The sequence below is a fragment of the Tenrec ecaudatus genome, chromosome 4 (genome assembly GCF_050624435.1).
Source record: "Tenrec ecaudatus isolate mTenEca1 chromosome 4, mTenEca1.hap1, whole genome shotgun sequence".
Classification (NCBI taxonomy): domain Eukaryota; kingdom Metazoa; phylum Chordata; class Mammalia; order Afrosoricida; family Tenrecidae; genus Tenrec; species Tenrec ecaudatus.
In genome coordinates, this window is record NC_134533.1 from 200,186,175 (window position 1) to 200,207,769 (window position 21,595).

Consider the following 21,595-nt stretch of genomic DNA (forward strand, 5'->3'; position numbering starts at 1 on the left):
CCCCCAATGACCACTTCATTGCTGGCCTCACTGGGCTGGATGTCCAATTTTTGTGCCTGAAGACTTTCTGGACACCACACGTTTCTGTCCAAGCTGGGCATGAACCGATGGTGGGGACGATGGAAATGGGGTGAAGCACACACCCTTCTCAGTCATTTCACACAGAGGCTTTGCTTCTAAAAAGGCTCGGGGGTGGGGTAGAGACACAGAGCAGGAAGCTTCAGGGGAAACCTTGACAGTCCTAGAGGAGATGCACCTCCTACTGGCCACGTGCACGTGGGGTCAGCGAGGATGGTACCCGCCAGTCGCCCAGCAGTCAGCTCCATAGGTGGCTACTGGGTCTCAAGTCAGAACCCATAGGCCCAGGATCCAAGACACATCTGGAACCCAGACCACACCTCAGCTGTACCAGAATGCTCGACAAGGCACAGAGCAGCCCTCCACAGGCCAGTCAGGGGACCGCCCCAGGCTGTCCCACAGACCACTGCAGGGCAAGGCCTGGGGCCTACTGGACCCAGAGGCCTGCCTAGGGCCTCCCCACTCCTCCAGCCTCCACAGGCCCAGCCCAACACAGGGCTGACTCAGCCAGGTCTTGGGACTCAAACCCCAGCAGTACCCAGGGCCCAAGAGAAACTTGACAAGATTCTGCTCATAGAGCAGTTCCCTTGTCTTTATTTCTAGAGAGTAAAAAAATAAAATAAAAATACATGCAGATGTATCTACACAGGTGGCCCCAACGTCTCTCCTGGCTCTGGCCTGCTCAGAGTGGCAGGGCCGTGCAGGAGACGGGGCCGACCTCAGCCCAGACTGAGTAAGGCAGAGAGTCAAAGCAAGTCCAGTCCCACCCGCCACGACCACTCGCCCACAGGGCAGGCACGCCTCAGTCCGAGTCGCAGGCCTCCTGCTCCGTGGTGGCACCCACTGCAGAGGCCAGGCTGTCCTCCTGGCCCTTCAGTCTCTCCCGGATCAGCTCGGCGATGGCCCTCTGCGTCCGCTTCTCCAGCTTCTCCAGCTTCTTGGCCACATCTCTCTTGAGGTCCCTGGAACAGGCAGGAGCGGGGAAGCAGGGGCTGAGGGCTGGCCCGGGTGTGGGTGCCTGAGGGGGCTGCCCCGGGGAAAGGGCCAAGGTACTCCTCCTCCTGGTCTGTCCCCTCCAGAAGCCACCATTAGCCAACCCCTGCCCTCACTCAACACAGGGACTGAGCCCCGGCATGGAAGGTGCACAGCGTCCTTGCCTGGCCCCCGGAGCCCTGCTGCTCCTGCACTGGGCCTGTCCCCTGGCTCTGGATAGTGTTGGGCACACACCTGTGCTTTTGCTCATCCCCGCACAGTGCCCCCTGCTGGTGCTGTGCTTGACCCACGCTGCAGGGCCAAGGAATCACCCCTAGCTAGCTCCAGCCTTTAGGAAAGAAAATGACCTCACCCTCTTTCTCAGCTCAGTTGGAGGGGGGTTGGGCAGGGGAGGGGGAGGAACGGGCAGAACTAGGACAAGGACGCATGTCTACATTTCACCGAGAGCAAAGTTTCAGCCCTGCCCGTGCAAAGCGCTGTCCCTCGGCTTGAAGCCCTTCCCACGCCTCCTGGCTCTCAGCCCTCGGTGCTCACTGCCCTCTCAGCACTGCAGTCGGGCCCTTCCCTGCACTATTGCAGACAGGAATTGTCCTGTGCAGCTGTCCGCCTGCACTACCTGCCTCCCTGAGGGAGGGGGGGAAGGCCCGGCCTGAGGCCCAGAAGCCCCCGTCAGTCTGCATAAGCCCTGCATGGGCAATACTCACCAATCAGGCTTCCGGGGGGCGAGATTGGCCAGGTCCTGGGGAGGGAGGAGACACACATCAGGGTCCAAGGGGCCTGGCCCGGCCCCAGGGGGCCTGGGAAGCCAGGGGCCAGGGTGAGAGAAAGAGGCGGGGAGGAGGAAGGAGAAGAAGCAGAGGAAGTAGGGAGGTGGGAAAGGGGTGGAGAGGAGGAAGGAGATGAGGAAGGCCCGTGGCGTGGGAGGGGGAGGGCCTCAGCCCCCACTTACCACTTCCTCAATGACTGGCTCAGGCTTGGCGGCTTCCAGCTGCTCCTTCACCTTCTCCTCCACTAGAGGGGGCAAGACAACACGGGAGGCCTCAAGGAGGCGCACATTCCACAGCCACCATGCCCACCTCTACCCCAGCTCCCAGCCAGCTCTGGGAGAAGCCCCTGCACAGGAGGGGGCCTGGGTTTCCCAGAGAAAGGGAATCCCTTTGGGGGAAGACAGCGATGGCAGGGGGCACCCAGCTGGAGCTCCTTTCTTCTCCCCCACTGTAACAGGAGAGGGTGGCTGGACTACATTCAGAGGGGACTGGCTTTCCTACCACCCCCCAAGGTTCCTGGGCTCTGAGGGGATCCTCAGGGCTGGGCTGGGCTGGCCCTGGCCCAAAGTGGCTTTTCTTCGCATGCCCTCTTAAGAATGTGCACCCTAGACACCCCTCTGCTGCACCCCAGTCACCAGCACAGGCAGCAGACCTGGGCTCTCCCAGACCCTTCCTCAGTCGAGCCCTGCTTCACCTCCCTGCAGCCACAGGTGTGAAAGACCCCAGGTGTGAGGCCAGTTCCTCAACCCTGGGAAGAGCTTGAGTCTTGGGGGCGTGGCAGGAGGAGGAGGAGGAGGGGAGCAACAGACTGGGATGTAGCCAAATGGGGAAAAAACACACACACAAAGTAAATGTGTTTACTTGTACATGTAATCAATAACAAAAGCCAAGACTAAAATCCGAGAGTCCCTCTGGGGCTGGGAGCTGTGTGAGGAAGCAGCTTGCTGGCATCTCTGGTGGAAATGCTGGCACCGTCTCGAGGGGTGGCCCTGTCAGGGTCTCACCCGACCCAGCCTGGAGGGGCCCTGAGGGGTCCCTGGGAAGCCTTAAACTCATGAGTTGGGGATGGCGCGTTTCTGGAGGCCCACCCTCCATTCCTGGTACTCTTGGTTATTCTCCGAGAGCCCCACCCTCCCCCATCCCGGCCGGGGTGGACCCAAGGCAGTGTGTGTACCTACCTGCAACTGGCTTGGCCGGGGGCACCCGCCTCCTCTTCAGGTCCTCATCCTCGGGGACATAGTTCCGAAGCCTGAGTTCCCTGCGTGGGCAGAGAACACACAGAGATGACGTCTCAAAGGACCTGCAAGTCTAAGTGTGACAACCCACACAGCTGCCTCTGCAGATGGCCTGGTGAAGGGGCAGCCTGGGCAGAGAAGCCCCACTTCGTCCAGGAGCAGCTGGGGCGGTGGTTCTCCCCGCCATCACCTCCACTGGGCACTCAGTTGGTGCACATTGCAGGAGAGGCAGGGCCGACTCCAAGCCAATCCTCAAAGAGAAAGTCAGTGATCTGGGCCCAGGTCCCCAAGCCCAACCTCCTCCCCAGGCCTCTGTGCCCTGAGGACACTAATGGGGCAACCCTCCCCACCAATATGGGGGCAAAGTCAGGGAGTGCTGAGTCAGGGGTGGGAGGTGGTATGAGAGGCTGACAGGAAGGCAAGGCATGCAGAGTACCCAGGGCCTAGGGCGCATGGGGGCACAGCTGCCTAGAGCTTGGGGGGATGTGGGAGTCTTCAACACACCAGACAGGAGGGCAGGATCAAGGCACAAAGCAAACCAGGGGTGTCCCCACAGGGCTCTGGGGGTGAGGCTGTGAGAACAAGCCTGAGGGTCTCGGGCCACCCGGACATGTGAGAATGGCGCAGCTAGCCCCAGCGAGGAGTCCTTAAAATGCTACCTGGGCGGAGCCCCAGACCTTCCTGCAGAGAGAAGAGCCAGGATGGCCAGAATCATGCAAGTCACACTGTACTGGGGACCAGGGCCAGCAGCCATGTGCCTATGTTCCCCTCTTCAGCAGTTCGAAACCACCAGGTGCTCATGGGAGAAAATGGAGCGATGGTCTTGGACACTCGCGGCCCCAGTCCTGCCCCTCTGCCCGTCAGGCGCTGTGAGTCCACATGGGCTGGGCAGGGGGTCGGGCAGCCCAGCACCCATCACACAGCCTGGCCCCCAGTTAGGAAGGAAGCTCGTAGGGGACGGGACACCAGGCCTCAGCTGCCCCAACTACGCAAGTGTCAACTACCTAAGGGTGGGACATGGGTCCCTCCTGCCCTATTTCCTTTTGAGGCCCTTTCAAGGGACACCAGCCCCTCAAAAGGTCTCAGCCCTCCAGGGCAAGCAATGTTTTCCTCCAGAGCATGGAGGCCTTCCACAGGAGAGGCTCTGCAGCCCACCCCCTTCTGCCCTCGGCTCTGGGCAAAATCCCCCCAGAAGGCACCTGATTTCACAGGTGAGGCAACAGCTGCAGGCCACGCAGCAGCAAGTGACAGCTCGGAACACAGGGCTTTCCCGTTCACTCGTTCCACCCGCAGACTAAACTTCACATCCCCTCTTGTCCCCTCCTGCAGGGGTCCTGGGGTCTAGACCCACAGTGCCTGGGGTAGCCCCAGCATTTCCTGTGTGGGCGAAGTCCACCCTCCGCTGCCAGGACTTGCTTCCCACAAGGAACAAGGACAGGGCCCCTTCCCTCTCACCATGCCAAGGGCAGCCCCACCTGCCTGTGAGTGAGAGTCAGGTCACACCCAGGGCACAGGAACAAAGGCGGGTTGAGGGACTGACTTTCACCCACACCAGGGCAGGGGGCGGGGGGGAGGAGAGGAAGAGAAAGCGGAGAAGACAGCAGGGATTAGGAAGGAAACCAGCTCTGAGCTTCTGTGAGAAACTGAGGGGAAGAGGAGAGTCCTGGGGGGCCACACCTGGACCTCACAGCGGCAGGCAGGCAGGAAAGGCTCCCTCTGGCCCCCGGGGGTTCAGAAGACCAGCTACAATGTGGAGGACGCTGCAGGGGGGCGCAGGGCGGGCAGGTGGCACAGCTCCCTGCAGCCCTGCGCTCGCTCCACAGTCAGGAACTCCCGGGTCCCAGCCTCATGGGATCAAGCCACACCTGTTATCAAGGAAGCTCTGTTTGGCATGTCCAGCTCCACCACGCTAGGACAAGCGCCCTCTGATGTTGGGACTTCACCTCACTTAACACCCAGCTAACCTGCTTCTCCCACCTACTCGCCCCGCTCCCCACCATCAAAGAGTGGGAGGCCTTAGGAGAGAGAGGTCTTGGAACACTGGGTCCTGGCCTTTCCAACACAGACCCCAGATTTAAACACCCTCTGCACACAACTCGACCACACATACCCATCTCTACCTATCCAACAGCCACTTACCTATCGTGTTCTTAATAGATCATTTTTCAAAACGCATTGTTGACCGTGGCTAGACACTAACCCAACCCAGATTTGAGGGGCTATGATCACCCAGAGGTGGGAAGTGCAGTCTGGGGGCCCGCCATCTGACAGCTGTCTGCCTTATCTGTCTGTCTGCAAAGCCAGAAGCTGGGCAGAGCTTCCGGCAGTTTTGCCGGAGAGAGAACACTACAATTTAGGACAGCCAGAGAGCAGGGTTCTAGCAAACCCCAAGTTTTCTGCTGTGACCCTCCTCATCCTAAGAGTCGGGGTGACCCTCAAACAGATCATTCTTCATCAGAACTGAACAGGATTGTGGCAGTACTCGCTGACCAGCCTGCCCATAATAACTGGGCACGACAACAGGAGGGCACCCATCAGTGCTCAAAGAGTGGGTCAGGGGACCGTCAACCCCACTGCCTGCCAGAATTCAGAGTCAATTCTCCGGGGAGGAAAAGGAACAGCCCAGAATCTTAAATGCCCTACAGTTTCTTCAACCCAACTCCAGCCTCAGTGACAGCCACGAGGAATAAAAAACAGAAATGCACCCACAGAAGATACTGGCGTTATTTATACCAAGTGGGATTCAAAATAACTGCACTTAATAGAAGTTCAGGAAACAGACCGCAGATGGAGAATTTCAACAAAGAACTAGAAACTCTGAAAGTAACCAAATGGAAACTCTAAAACTACACAAAGTAACTGGTTTTTCACTGACAGCTGAGGCTGAAACTTTCTGGATCAGGGGAGGAAAAGACAGGTCCTAACTCCAAGGGCCCTTCTGATGCCCGAGACAATGCAAGGGCAAGGGGCCACACCCAGTGCAGGGCAATCCCCATCCTTCCAAGGAACGGGAGAGAGATGTGCAGGAGAGGCAGGCCAGAGCCCAGTTCTCCCCTGCTCGAGGCCTAAACGCAAGCACTGAGTCCTGCGCTTGGTAGTCACCAGCAAAGGGTCAATGGCTGGGAACTGAGAGAATGGATGGAAAGATTAGTTCCCCCTGTGTGCCTTTTAAGACTTTCGGAATTGGAACACAAATCCCTTCTGTACTCAAAAAGCCAAAAGGTGAGAACAACCCAAATGTCTGTCAACAGAAGAGTGGGAAAGCAAAACGTGCACGACAGAGAAGGGAGCGCACCGGCCAGCCGGTGGGCAACCAAGTCTGCTTCTCGCCACAAGAGGATGCAACCTGAAGCGCCGGCTGAGCAAAAGCAGCCAGTCGCAAGAAGATACATTCTGGATGTGACTCCGTCCACAAACAAACAAGAAGAGGCATGGCCGCCGACCCAAGGTGGTTAGTGGTTTGCTGTGAGTGAGGTCACCCACACAGGAGGAGGAAAAAGGGTGACTAGCTGTGATGACGAAACTGCACCCAGTAAGGATGGGCCATATCCCAATAAGTAAGTGCTGTCGATCAAAACGGTGAATTGGCAAAAGTTGCACGACAGCTGTAGTTACCGTAACAGGTTGTAGTTACCGTAACACCCTGTGAGGAGCTGTTGGGGTTGCTTTTCTACCCAAACGTGGGATTTGGGTCTCTGGTTTGGAAATGTAGGGTCCTGGTTTCCTGGGTCATCTAGTTAATTAGCCTAACAATGGGGTTAGTGCTTCTGTTCCACCTCCTGATTCATTTTGCAGTGGGGGTTGGGGGGGGGAGTGTCTTACAATCTTGCAAGCGGCCCTCCAAGCCCAGCAACTGGTCTCTAGTCACCTGGGGCAGCAGAGACAGGGGAGTCAGAGCCAGAGGGAGGGTCTGGAATGTGTGCTCATGTGTGCCTTCATGAACGAGCCCTCTCACATGTGGTGCCCCGTGTGAAGTTACATTAGTTGGATTGGCCCTCGTATCCAGGTCCTTGTAACTCCCACCGAAAGGCTGGGTGAGACCATGCACACAGGGTTTGGGAAATACTCAGAGAGGGGGTTAATCATTAATGCTTACGTGAACAAGGTACGCCAGAAATAGGCAGCGAGAATTCCTGGGACCATCAAGGAAGAGTCGCCATCAATCAAAATCCCTGCCTAACATGACAGCAGCAACGGAGGGCAAGGCGGGAGGACTGTGAGGCAGTGGCGCGGAGCTGAGCCAGGACTAAGATTGTGCAACGGTGCAGCAGGCCCCCTTCCTGGCCCACGGAGGCAGAGGCTAAGGGACTGTCCTTCATGTTCCATGAGCCTGGCTCCTGACAAGCTGTTCACTTCCTAATAAACTGTCAGAGTCAGGCGTGTTGTCTGTGAACTCGGATTACTGAACCGGCAGGAAAGCAGAGTGCTATTGGAGGAATGCAGATGAGATGGGGGCGCACGTCTGATCTCTGCCTTGGGGCAATCGGTTCTGGGTGGACACAGAGCTGGATTCTCCAGGGGTGGGGTGGGGGAGGTGGGGGGGGTGCCGTTTTCTCACAAGACCAGAACTGGGTGGTGCTAGCTACCATTACTGAATATTTTGGTGGACGATCGCACAGCAGGATCCTGAGCCGAAGGAGGGTGTGCACCGGGTGTGTGTGGGCCCAGCGGGAATGCAGCGAATTTCGGATTTGAATGGATTTGATCTTTTCTAGAAGCCCTGGCAGTGCAGTGGACTACAGGTTGGGCTGATAACTGCAGGGTCAGTAGTTCAAACCCATCAGCTGCTCTTTAAGAGAAAGATGACGTTTTCTGCTCCCGTAAAGACTTACAGCCGCAGAAACGCAAAGGGGCAGCTCTCTTCTTCCCTACAGGGCCACTGAGGGTCAGGACTGACCAATGGCAGTGAGTCTGGTTTTCTGGAGCCTTAGCGGTTGGCTGAACCCCCGAAGCTATGACCCTACCACAATCCTTAAACCAAATGCATCCCCTGAAGTCTTCTTATAATCAAACAGCACAATAAATTTAGAGTAATTAGTAAAGAGTGTCTGCTTTGAGCATTTGGCTTTTTAACGACACATCTAGAAGGGATCCAACTGACAGCAGCAGCAGGAAGGGTTGCTGTGTCTGTTAAAGGGGCAGTGAGTGTATGTTAATGAGGGTGAGACTGGGTGCACAACTGGACCAAGGTCATCAATGCCTCTGACTCGCACGTGCAGAAGCCGTTGAACGGATATCTGTTTTGCCGTATATATTCTCAACAATAAGGAAATAAATGTAATTTAGGGGGGAATTGAAAAAGTCCTAGAAAGTGCGCACCCACATAGCTGTAGCCACTACAGGAACCATATGCCATCACTGAACACAAGGGGAAAGGGCTGGCTTCTATTTGCAGTTTTGGTAGCTGCCAGTATAACCAGAAACGACCAGCCAAGTGGGCAAAAGAAACAAGCTGCGGGGCGAAGGGGAGGCTGACTACGCTCGGTTTGGAGAGGCCAGTGGAGGGAGGCAGTTTCACAACGCAGCCTGGGCTCTCTGACTTGTGACGACAGTGCAGGATGCAAAGAGGGCAGGGACGCAGCTGGATGTGGGGCAGCCAACTCCTAAGTGACCCGCGAGGACTTTTTGGCAAGGCAACAGGGTGCTGCCCAGGTTCACACGCTGCGTACAGGGTTTCATTGGAAAGAGATACCATGTAGGCACAAACGTGGCCTACTTCCCAAGAACAAGTCCCCCCCACCTCCCAGGCTCTCCAGCGCACGCACGTAGGTCCCCTTAGGGACCACAGAGACCCATTAAAACGTTCTAACCCTTTGGCCCAGTCATCTAGCTCTGAGAAAAATCCTCCATGGAAACAGTAACAAAAAAGACAGGCAAAACCACATTCTACATACAATGTTTCCAGCAGCATCGACTGTAGCAGCCGTGGGAAGGAGACCTCAGGACTGCTCCAGTGGGCCCTGGAGAGTGGGCTCCACACCGGTTGAGGACACCGCCCAGGACCGTGCAGGTGGAACACCTGGCAGCAGCCACACGCACCGTTTTCTGACAGACGCGGCCGCTGGAGGCTGGAAACAGTCAGGTGGGCAGCAGGCTGCTGTTTCCGTTTGGTGGCAGTTTAACACTTTCCTTTAGGGCATGTGATGGTTGACAACCAGAAAAATGAAGTTTTTAAGGAGCCTATCCTTCAGAAATACCATGGTTGGTCAAAAAGTACTGCAACAAGAAGTATTAAAAACTTCATGAAACAACATCATCGCAAGGGGAAGCCATTATCATGTCTTGGCCTCGTTCTGAAGTAGGTGCTTCCTTGGCGCTTACCCTTCCCTGAAGAGGATGCTGTCTTTGATTGACACTACATCAAAGAGCAGTTCTGGCCTTTCTAGATGCTTTTTATGTGGAGAACAAGATGTCTGAAGGGACAAGCCCAGGACTGCAGGGGGAAAGGGTTCCCAAGGAATGGCTCACAGCCTTTCACAAGCAACCCTGGAAGAATGAGCCACAATAGACAGAAAATTCCTCGGTTCAACGATCCTGCCCTGTTTGCGCCAATGCAGTTTTCGATTATCTTAAAATTCTTCGTAATATGCTCCCCTACAATCAGAGGACCCCTTCAGAACCCCCAACATCAGTTACCGAACCATGGGAGCTGCTCTGAATTAAACTGGCCTGGCAGCTCCCCTCAGAAGCCACTGTTTGGATGGGACCTTTATTTATATGCAGGACTCCCTAAGGTGGCCAGCCGGCAGGGCTTTCTCCCACAAAGGCTTGGAAATGCACAGGACCCGTTCTCCCGCCCGCCCTGCGGGGTCACTGTAAGTCGGCATGGCCTGCATAGCAGTGGGTTGGTTTGGTTAAAGAGGGCGAGACGCTCACCACAGAGACAGGTTTGAACCCGCTTTGTTCGGAATACCCCTGCGCACGTGAACTGGATGCCCGCAGTAACACTTTCTGACTCCACCCACAATGCCCTTTGCTTTCACCTTAAAAATGAAGGGGCCCGTCCACGATACAACTGGTCCGCCCGCGCCTGGAGCAACTGAGGAAGAAAGAAACCCGGGAGTCAGAGAAGCAAGCACTGGGTGACCTGGCTCTCTCCGTGGGACACTGGCCTCCCTGCTCCCATTACTGACCGGGGACACAACCAACGGATGCTGAGAAAAGGACAAACCAGGTGGGTATAACTTCCAAGGACCAAGAATCCGGGCTCACTGAGGCTGGAGACACGGAGACAGTTACCCTGCCTGGGGCACCCTTTCATCCCTGGACTGACACTAGCCCCTGAAGCCACTTCTAAACAAGCAAACACAGTGGAGCTCAGAAAATATCCCAACGCTTTAAAAAATTGTATCATGTCACTGAGTTACTATGTTTTGCTGAGTATATTCTCAATAACAGAATACATTATAAAAATGTTTTTGGGTTTTTTTTAAATGTAGTCAATGAGTCAATTAGGTAAAGGGCATATGGGACCAATCTTTCATATCTTTTGAATTTCCAGTTTTTATTTTTATAGCTTGAGTTTTGAATTATAAATTTACAACACACAATCACGTACAGAGCCCAAAGGCCATCGTGCAGTGAGCCTAAGCAGGTGACAGCAGTGACACGGCTGGGGCGGAACAAGTGCTGACAGGAGGTGAAGAATGTGACCAGTCACCGGGCAGCGTGCGCAGAAGCCACTACAAGGAAGCATGTTTGCCTGTTTCCTGGTGTGCATCTTTACCAAGAATGAAATACAATGAAGCAACCACAGACAAGGACATATAGGAAACAAAGCCAGTCAAGCTGGGGGGTGGGGGTGGGTGGGATGACCACCACACGTGAGCCCCAACGTACAATCAAGAGTTCCGGCCTGAGGCCCAACGAGAGCACCAGGTAGCCTGCAGGGGACAGTTTGATCAGCAGCAGCTGTTCAAGGACATGACCAGAACTAAGTGAGTTGGGCCAGGCCCTGCCCAGCTGGCAGCGGCCGCCACATCTGGGTCACATGGTCTACACCCACTCCCACACACAACTTTGGGAGGTCCAGGTTCTCTAAATTTACAGACTAAGCTAACGGATACTTAAAGGGCTAGAAACAGCTGATATCCCCCAAAACAAGGGCCTAAAAACAAATTATGGTGCTTTTGAACCAAGAAATATTAAGCTATCAGTGAAAATTTTATAAAAGTCTATTTTATGAAGCAATGGGGGCGGGGCGGTGGGAGAGAATATGGACAGTTAATAAGAGATTTGAATTGCTAAATGCAGAGTTAATCGTCTGAGGTGTAAACCCACCACCTAATTATAAGAAATTCATTTACAGTTTTTAAAAAGGTCACAATCATATAAAACTTGGCTAACATTTTGATGAATGATTCTATAGAAGAATCCTGATCAGAAGGGGAGGGGGCGTATAAAAGGCAATTTTAAAATTTTCATGAAATCCAGACTTTCTGAAGCAGTGGTTCTCAACCTTCCTAATGCCGTGACCCTTTAATACAGATCCTCATGGTGTGGTGACCCACCCCAATCATAAAATTATTTTTGTTGCTACCTCATCACTGTCATTTTGCTACTGTGATGAGTCAGGTGACCCCTGTGAAAGGACCGTTCTATCCCCACAGGGGTTGCAACCTACAGGTTAAGAACTGCCGTTTGAAGCCTTTGAGAACGGATGAATCTCAGAAACAATTGTCCTAAGATGATGTTTAACCCCTGAACTCAAAATTTCCCCTCAAGTCTTCTTAAATCCAAAAATTAGCTTAGTTACTAAAGTATCTGCCTTGAATAAAGGACTTTTCAGAGGAAACTCTCTAAGGCATCAAATTGACACCAGCCACTTGAAAAGATCAGGAGGACAGGAGCAGTGAGGTCATGCCAATGGAGGACCCAAGCCAATTGGAGGCTGGGACCGTTGTATCGTGGATGTTGCCGAGTGGCACAGCACAGCCTGCTGAACCGGGCTCTGTTCTCAATGGCGACGCAAAAAGGCAGGAACTGCATTTGCTGGAGCCAGCCGGTCACGACATGGCAGGTGAAAGCAAGTTATCCACCGCAGCACAGGTACACTCAAGCCATCACACTGTACTTCAAAACAGCAATTTGACTTTAGAAAGAGGAGAAAGGAAAGGGTGAACTTGGCCAACTGGGCGTAACAGAGGCCACAGCACCACCCCAAGAAGCCCACAAAAACAGATCAGCCACCCTGGCTTCTGAGCCCGAAGGTGGGGGATAGGAGCCTGTGTAGGCCACTGGCCCCAGGTCCAGGGCCTCAGCCTGCCCCAAAGAACACACCTGGCAAGGAGAGGGTTCATCCCACAGAGCTGCCATGGGCTAGACTGACGGCCCGTGGGACAGGTTGTCCAGAGAGAGGGTCCTCCTTCTGCCACACAGTGGCCTGGCTCTCCTGAATCTCAGCCCTTTGGCCTGTGCCAACTGGGCATGTGGGACAGAGCTACAGCAGCACCTCATAGGGGGCAGAGGTGGCCAGGCAACACCATGCCAGGACTTTCCTGGAACCTGCGGGCAGAGGGCAGTCGCAGCTCCTTTCTCCCCTGGCAACCCCAGGGGCTGGAGGAGCTCAGTCACTCTTCATGGGGCTCCAGGTCAGACAGGACCCACAGGAGGGAGATCTTGGACACGGCCCTGAACCTGCCTGTTCAGGGACTGCACCTGGGCCCAGAAACGAGAAGGGATGTGGGACACGGGAGATCATGATATATGAAATGATGCTTTTTTTCCGCTCAGCAAGGGCCCACGCACCCAGTCATGCTCCAACTCTCCCCACGCAGAGGGAAGTGCTCTGCCCTCGTCACACCATGAATCGGCTTCCCGTGACACCACCTCCCTAGACCATTCTCGCCCAATCCATTTCCCCACATTCCCGAACCTATTCCTGGACAGGGGTTCCGGAAAAAGAGGGCAGCCAGCCACAGGTGTCTGCGCTGTTGCCTCAGCATGAGTCATGGGGCCCTGGCTTATCCCCAGAGCCTGACCAGTGACTGCACCCCACAGGCTGGAGTGGGAGGAAGGCGCCTCAGGAGGCATGGGCAGGAGTCACCCTGGCTGTTACCACGGGATTGGAGTGATGCTCTCCCGAGCCAGTGGACACCATGGTCCGAGAGCACACCCTGGTACACGCACACCATCTCTGAGATCAGACTCCCAAAGGGGAGGAGACCTGGCACTGGCCGGCCTCACGGGTTTGGGTGTCAAGCCAGGGCTGGGCTGGGCTGGGCTGGTCTGGGCTGGGCTGGGCAGAGCCAGGCCTCGCTTGGGTGGGGCCCCTCTGTACAGAGGGGCCAGCCATCTATGTGGAGTTGAAGAACAGGTTTCCCGTTCCCAAGCAGGGAAGGCGGGTGGCCCAGTTTCTTTGACAATCTGTGGCTCCCACCCAGGATGAACCACTGGCTCCGAGTGATGACAGACTGCACCAGCCACACTGTGCGGGCAGGGATGTGTGGGGACTGAGGGTGTGGGGCTTGCCTGCTCAGACACTTGACAAGACACACCTCCCACCCCCACCCCAGGTAGCATGTGTGATACTTGCCTTCACGACACACCTGGCAGCCCTAACCCATCAGCCTGCCCCTCAGACACGGTAACCCAACTGTCAAGCAAACTTGGCTCAGACGCCACGACCCCTATCAGCTGGCCTGCCAGCAGGAGGAAGGGCCTGAGCACCCAAAACAGCCACTGCCACAGACACCCCTTTCTGTGGACCAGTGTTCTAGGGTGCAGAGCACATCTTCCTGGAAGCCTGGGGTGGGGGAAACGGGGGCAGGGATGAGCAGTTAGCCACACGGGGATGGGGAGGTGGGGCAGCCAGTAAAGGAGAAGCAAGCGCCCTTTTGCAGGTGGGGGCACATTTTCCTTCCAGAGAGTCTGGGCGACCTGGTGTGGGCCAGCTCCCAATCAAAGTACCAGCGAACTTTTAAAGAGATCAATAAGCATATTCTAAGACGTATAAGGAAAGATAAAACCCAAACCAAATCACTGCCACAGCAAGCTTCTCAGACCGCAGCTGCTTACTGGAGTGAACAGTTTTCTCCCAAGGTGGTTTTGAACTGCTGACCTTGCAGGAAAGGAACCAGAATAGTCACAAGATCTGAGTGTCTCCTTGGACAGTCAGGCAAGAGCATGGGCAGAGGAACCTGGCTATGACAGCTGACACGGGGCCAGACCCTAGGGCTCCCTAGTCCTGCCTCCTCTGCCCACACCCTGGCCCTGCAGTGAAATCTGGGTCGACAATCAAATCTGCAAAATGTCTCTTCCCAGGGCTTTGAACTGAGGGAAAATGTGGTACGAGTATATTCGTCTGGTAGCCATGGTCCTGCCTCTGTGACTGAGTGACTGAAAGGTTTGCCCTACCACCCACCTCCGTTGTTCCTGTTCATGTAATAGTGCCCAGTCACCTAAGAGTTTAATCTGTACAAATCAACAATTCATGTATTGCGAGCTGAAGCCAGCCTCTACTTATAGAATTTCTTTCTCACCATTGTTTTAAATTCTAAACTACTGGCTAAGTTAATGACACTATAAATAGAGTTACTTTATGCCCCAGGGGGAAGATTTATAATGTTTTCTATCATAAAGTGATGTTTCTAAAAAGAACCAGAGACATACATAGGCTATAGACATGGATCTATGAGTGCATTTGGGGCACATTTCATTCTAGCCCTAAGCTAAGAGCATTTAGTTCTAATGACATGGTACTACTTGATACTCACTCTCATGAAACAATTCAAAGATATGATGCAAAGTGTGGAGAAAAAATTAGATAGTTCCCAGCTATGAGAGAGCACAGCATCTGAGATCTCAAAAGCTTATCTTGAAACAAGCAGTCATCCGAGTGAGGCAAAGTCCACATGGAAGCAGCTGCCAGCCTGTGTGATTGGAGGACTGCAAATAATAAAATAGAAACCTGAAGCGGGAACAATATCGGCGCTTACATTGTGAACTCCCGATTCGCAGAAGGCTAGGAGGACAGTGAAAACCCAAAAGCCACTTGCAGGGTCCCTTCAGGGAACGGAGCCTCTGGTGGATTCTCTCAGACCTTAATTGAGAGCTGTGAAGAGCCTTGTTATCAGACAGAGAGCGTCACAAAGTCGATTATGGAAGAGGGAGTTACGTTAAATGTGGTCTCTTATCATTTGATCTCCCTTTTGACCCAATTCAAAGTTCTTTCCGTTTTTAATATTTTCTGTTTTCTTCTCACTTGAGGTTTTCCTGTTTTGTCTAGTCAATGTTGTTAAGTTGTTCATTCTGTTTTTTTTTTGGGGGGGGGATCTGTGTTTGCTTTGGTTTGTGTTTGTGATCATCTTCTGTCCATGAAGTCCTGGATTAACAATCACCTAGGGACGTGCCGGGAGACTGGAGGGAAACGGTGAGCGCTAACGGCAATGAGGCTAAGCAGAAACTGTTCTAGAAAGGGCTGTGGGAATGACTGATTGCACAACTCCTCTTAATACGACTGAATGATTAAACTGTCTGATAGGCGAGGTAACGCCAACGAAACTATTTGTTTTTAATGTGGTACAGTGAGGGCCATTGTAAACAAAGGCCACTTACGGGCGGCATAGTAACGCAGTCTGCTGCCCGTGGTATTCTGAGGGGCGCAGGCAGCAAACCCTGTGCCCCTCAAAGAGGCTGCCGCCCCCGCTGCTCCCGCATCGAGCAGTCTCCTCCTGGAAGTGCCGGGCGAGCAGGGGGTTGCTGCCCACGGCTGAGTGGGGCCAGCTGTGTGTTTCCCGGGTCTGCTGGTCCCTGTCTGTGAGAGCTCCGAGGGAACCCTGTTGGAAAGAAACTGCCACCGGCCCGAATTCCCAGTCACCATCAAGAATATCCAGCAAAGAGCTCTACACAGCAGTTCCTCGTCATTCATTTCTTGGTCCGTAAGATAATTTCTGCCTTGGCTGTTTTCTCAACTAGTGCCCACTGTACAAAGCTATTCCGTGTCGTACTTCTCTCACTGCCACCAGTCCACGCTGACTCAGAGCGCCCGCTGTGCACTGCCCAGACTGTAACTGATGAAAGAGCTGAAGCCCCGCCTTCCTCCTGCGGGGCTGCTGGGGGCTTTGAACTAACAACCACGTGACCGCGGTCCAAAGCTTCATCACTGCGCCGCCAGGGTTCCTGCCACATGTTTGGTGAAATAAGCTCCACGTTCTGCCCCCACCCACCACCCACCCCCGGGGCTCAGAGCCCACGTGACATGCACAGAGTCAGAGAGTGAGTCAGTGATAACGGACCCCAAGCTCGGTATTGCTGACACACATGGCGCCTGTTGTGAAACCAATAATCCCCCGGACAAGGGTCATTTCCCCAAGTCTTGTCGACCTTGCAAGAGAGAGCCCGAGCCCGCAGAGCCAGCTAGCTCCAATCAGTGCAGCAGGCCGCTGGCCCAGCACCTGTGCAGAACCCTCCCGGCTGCGGACCCAGAAGAACTCAGAGGATGTGACTGGGGTAGGTAGGACCTGCTCTGTCAGGCGTAAGGGCGCACAGGAATTTGGGGCTCCCATAGGTGGCAGGCCGCTTGGGTCACCCAAGAAGCTGGAAGAGTTCAGAGACAGGTAGCAGTATGGGATAGAATGATAACTGGGAGAATATCAGGGGAGGGGTTTGGGTGGGGGCAAGGAGGGAAACTAAAGTGGAGGTAGTGAGGAAGAGTACCCCTCAACCTCCCTGTAGGGCCTGGGTTGAGAAGGCCTTGCCCATCGAGGCTCGGTCCAGGTCTCAGAGGCAGATCTGCACAGCTCCCTCCGCGTCACCCCAAGACCATGAAGGTGTCAGACGGAGAGGTCTCCCAAAGACACCGTGGCAGAGGCAGGGGAGGGACAGAGGGCAGGGGTAGCAATGGTTCCCACAGCTGCCTTTTCATACTATGATCTCATGTCCTGGGGCCTTGGCGGTTCCCGCCCAGCTAAGAGGCAATGATGCCCCGCTGTCCGTGACTGGAGGGAGCCCTCAAGGAGCAGGCCCTGTACCCCACTCCGAGCACAACAGGAGGGTTGGTGTCTATATGCTTGTCACCTGGTACCTGGGCTCCATCTAGCCGGGATGCTCTCAGCAAACTGGCCTCCGAAGTCATCCCTCTCCCCATCAAGGTGGCACCAGAAGGTGCTCCGTTCGCCCAGTGAAGCAAGGGGTCAAAGAACCTCGGGAATCCACTACCAAATCATCGGCCCTAGCTCGGGAATCCGCTACCAAATCATCGGTCACTTCCCAGACTTGAGGCATGGTGAGGAGAATGGCCCCCTTCTGGAAGTGGGCCGACTTGGCTGCATCTTTGCTGTCTCTTCCTGAGAAGCCCCTGCCCACAGCCCAGACTCTGCCATCTGGGGCGAAGGCTACATGTGGGGTGAAGTCTGGCCCCTGCTCTTTCTGGAAGGACCCAGGAAGCCCTCTGCTCTAAATCTGTTACAGCCCGAGGGTGCTCTCTTTCGGGCACAGCTCCAAACCAGAGCTAGACTCCCTGTGAACACCCTGGCCGCTCTGGCTTTGGGAGGTTGCTGAGAATGCCACGGGGGCCTCTGGAGGTCTTGGGGAGACAGCCCTCCCAGTTTAGGGATGCTCGGAGGTCCACCTAATTGTGGCCTGCACAGCACATCCTGTCAGGTGCATGTCGTGCCATGGAATGGGTGCGGGGGACCATGATGCTTCCTGAACAGCTGGCCACCCAGCACAGTCTTCCCAGGCCCCTCTGCAACTGCTCAGGAACCCTCGCCCTGGACTAGTCACACAGTCGTCCCCTGGGGAATCTCTGAGAAGGACGCCAACGCACAGCCCAAGAATCCCACCCAGGCCACCTGACGCCAAAGCTCTGGGGTGGGCCCAGCCTGGGCACTTACTACACACTCCTCAGGAGGCTAATGTGCAGCCAGGGGAGGAGCACCACTTGGGGGTGCCGGGAGGACCAAGCCCTGTTTGACTTCACTGAGTTTCCACAGAAGGCGGCAGAAGGGGAGTTTGCTGGGTGAGCAGCAGAGAGGAAAGGGCGGCAGAGAGTGAAAGTAAAAGGAAAGCGGGCTAGAAATGACCTGGTCTTTCCATTCACTACTTTTGCATTGTGCAGATGGTTATGGAGCACCTGGTGTGTGGAATATGGCATCAAATGTTCAGTGAAGAGCCTTCCTACGAGGGGAAAGAGAAACACGCCAGAGTATAAGATAGTCCACAGTGCTCTCTTGTCCTACTATGGTGAGTAGTGACTGGGGCCCGACAAGTTCAGAAGCAGCCATCTAAGGTGCCACTGCTGCCTCTCCCGTCTGGAGGAGAGATGGGCGATGAAAATCCAACACAAAGAAACAAGAGGCTCAGTGCACTAACGGGCCACTTGATATTGGTCTGCGAGACCCTGCGACGAAAAGACGACCATGGGGCCCAGTTACCACGGCCAGTACCTCTGAAAGGGTCTGGGATCGAGTGGAAGGAAAATGGGAGACTTCACTCAAGCTCATAAAAAGAACCAGGAGACTGGGAGAACCCCAAACTATGGCCCTCAGTCGCTATCAGAATTGGAAATGAACTTACTGTCGGGACTCCACATGCAGCAGAGCAATGGAAAGGGCGGTCCACAAGCGGAACTGACTCCAGGGAGGTGCCCGCACCCTAGACTCACCCAGTTCTTCAGATCAAAGGGCAGCGACTCCCCGGGCCGCAGTGCAGGGGCATTGGGAGAGGAGGAGGAGGAGGGGAAAGGAACTGGAAAGGCAGGGAGGAGGGCGGCACAGTAGGGATTGCCATCAGTGACAGCAAACAAAATGTGCCCGGAAAACCTTCACCCAGTCCACAATCGAATGTCAAAAACCCCACAAAAACAGGCGACAGGAGGCCGAGGGGTCGGTGTTGCAGGGAGGCCTGTGTAGACACTTCACACAGGGCCATCTAATGAGAATGACAGGAGTTACTTAGTTGAGTGACCAAAAAATACCTCTCCCTAGCAGAAACAGCTATGATCCCAGTGACAAGACCCACTCTGCTAAGCGGGGGGAAAGTGGTTCAGGGAGGGGAAGCCCCTGGGGTTGGAGCCACCTGTGAGGAAAGGGCAGTGACATAGATGCCGGGGGGGGGGGGGAAGAGACTGCGGGCAGCAGAGCAAGGTAGGTGGTGGCCACATGGCACTGCCCGTGGGGCAGGTAGAAAGTATGGGCTGTGTTCCCAAAGCAGTGGGATCCGGCTTAGTTACGTGCCCTCACTTTAGTTCAGTGTGGGGTGAAACCAAAGCAGGAAGCCAGCAAGGTGACCAGTGATCCAGGACACTGGGTCACATTTGCACCAGAGTGCTGTGCTGGAGAAGGTGAGGGGTGGCCGCCACTTGAAGGGCCAGAGGCACAGAGTGAGGAGCATCACTTGCAGCGCCAAGGCAACTGTCCTGAGCAGCTAGGAAGATGGGGCTGCCTTGCCATCAGCTGAATTGGGAAAAGGCTGAGCCTATCCGAGAGGGAAAGATGGGAATGATTGAAGGAACAGTGGAAGAGCTGGATGGGATAGAGCAGAACCCAGTCCCATGTTCAACATGCTTGCTCCCAGGGCCACCGGCCCAGCTGGGGGGTGATTGGCGGGCAGGGCCTCCACACGGGCCTTCTGTGGCATCTTGAGGGCACGGCCACGTCTACAGAGCTCACTGAAAGGAAGCCGGCTGCTGCTCCTTCCCCCGCGCAGGCCTGCTCGGGGCAGCTTTTGCTTTCTCCATGGCACCGGGCACCTCCCTCTGGATAGCTGGGGCCGCATCCTGTTCACTGTTCAGAGTGAACTAAAATGGGGCAGAACATACAACAGAGCCAACGAAGTTGGTACAGTCTGCCCGGGGAGCAGCCAGCCGCCTGTCTGTGGCACCAAAGTGCGGGAGCTCCCACGTCCTGACCAGAGAGCGTGGGACATGGCCTCGTGTCCCACATACTGGAGTGTGTGTGCTGCCAGGTTTGAAATGGGCGGTGCTTCTATGACCTACGATCCATGTGTCTCGGAAGTCATAGTAAATGCCACGCTGCTCGCTTCAGTGTGTTCTGCACTTTGTCTCAGACGCACGCGGGGCAGCCGGAGGCGCCGACCTGGGAGCACAGCACCTGGGAGCACATCACGTCTTGTTCATCTCGCAAGCATCAGCGCATTCTCCGGATCTTCTTCAGAAATGATCCCCGCGAAGCGCGTCCGAGCTCCCCAAACCCAGCAAAACAAGCGCTGGTGCCGGCGGCAGCAGCAAGAGGCACAAAAGGATCCATCAGGAAGTGCAGTCAGACGTTATCCGCACAGCAAACCCTGCTGCTCAGGATTAGGCCTGCTGCAGCCACCCCCACGACGCTTGCTGCGCAAAATCCCTAAGGCAGGGGTGCTCCACACGTCCATCGCGGTCTACTGTCTGGACTGTGCGTCCCTGGCTCATTCCATTCAGCACAAGTCATCAGAGTAACTCAGGTGATGACCAAACATATACACAGTTAATTGTGTGTGCTGTGCAATATGGACTCGTGCAGGTACATAAACATGCACTGTACATATAAAGAATTCTCAATGCATTTATGAATAAATGTAATAAATAAAAATGTTTTGCATCTTTGTAGTTGGTAGATCATTTTATATAAGTAGCTCGCACGGTGAAAAAGTGTGAGCAGCCTGCACTAAGGGAAAGAAAGCCCTCCACACTGCGGAAGGGCCAGTCCATGGAAAGGAAAGCCCCCAGGCTCACGGGCTACAAGACGTCCTGCAGCAGGTGTGGAGAAACTGCCAATGATGTGGATTTTGGTGCACACCCAAAAGCAGATCCCTCTCAGCACCCTGACAGTCCCAGTTATGGCTGGAGGCTTGTTCTACAGACTCAAAGAGGACAACAGCAGGTGTTCAAACGCCACTCAAACCACATCTGATTTCATAGAATGTCCTGTAGATGCTGCTGGCTGACAAACATACGTGGTTCTAAACTGACATCTCAATTCTGAAGACGGTTTCTTCCCCCCTCCCCCGGGGCCCCCTCAGCAGCATGTTTGAGACTCCAGCCTTCAGTGGTCCTTCTCTTTCTCCGGAGGAGCAGGAATTGCACAACAACAAAGGGAAGCCAGCCTAGGCGCTCGCCAATGACTGGAAACAGAGGACAAAACAGAAGAAAGCCAATGGGCCCAAGCAGTTACCACAAAATGGGCTCACTGCAGACCCCCACCCCCAAATCACCAAGTTGGGGGTCACGTGACAAAGGAGCAACTATCTCCCTGGGTCTCTGTACTCTGTGGACTAAGCTCTGAGCCGGGGGTGGGAGGCTGGGGCAAGGCCTTGGCTACACCTCTGAGCCTCAGCGAGGTGGCAAGGCCTGCTCCTGCATGGTGAACCAGCTCTGCCCTTCCAGCTGCAGCTCCTCAAACCGCAGCCCACCAGTGGCAAGCTTCCGACACCTTCCAGCAAGCAGGTGATACAGAAAACTGCTCAGGGCAGAGCAAGCCAAGGCCACCTGTCGGTCAAGACAAGTCTGACCCAGGCAGAAATATCCAGCTCCATCTGGCTTGGATGTGAGAGGAGGGGCAAGAATCTTCTGGAAACTTCCAGCAT

At 54.8% G+C, this 21,595-nt stretch overlaps 1 protein-coding gene across 3 annotated transcripts in view; it reads right to left on the reverse strand.

The window, feature by feature from the left end:
* Window positions 1–652: 652 nt before the first annotated feature.
* The window catches only part of CCDC12 (coiled-coil domain containing 12), a 42,278-nt gene continuing 21,335 nt past the window's right edge, over window positions 653–21,595 (reverse strand). For all 3 annotated transcript variants that reach the window (XM_075548978.1, XM_075548977.1, XM_075548979.1), the window contains 4 exons: window positions 3,017–3,096; window positions 2,021–2,082; window positions 1,776–1,810; window positions 653–1,040 (listed from right to left, as the gene is read on the reverse strand). In XM_075548978.1, the coding sequence (XP_075405093.1) occupies window positions 881–1,040; window positions 1,776–1,810; window positions 2,021–2,082; window positions 3,017–3,096 (337 nt within the window). In that variant the 3' untranslated portion in view covers window positions 653–880. The remainder of the gene's footprint in view (window positions 1,041–1,775; window positions 1,811–2,020; window positions 2,083–3,016; window positions 3,097–21,595) is intronic.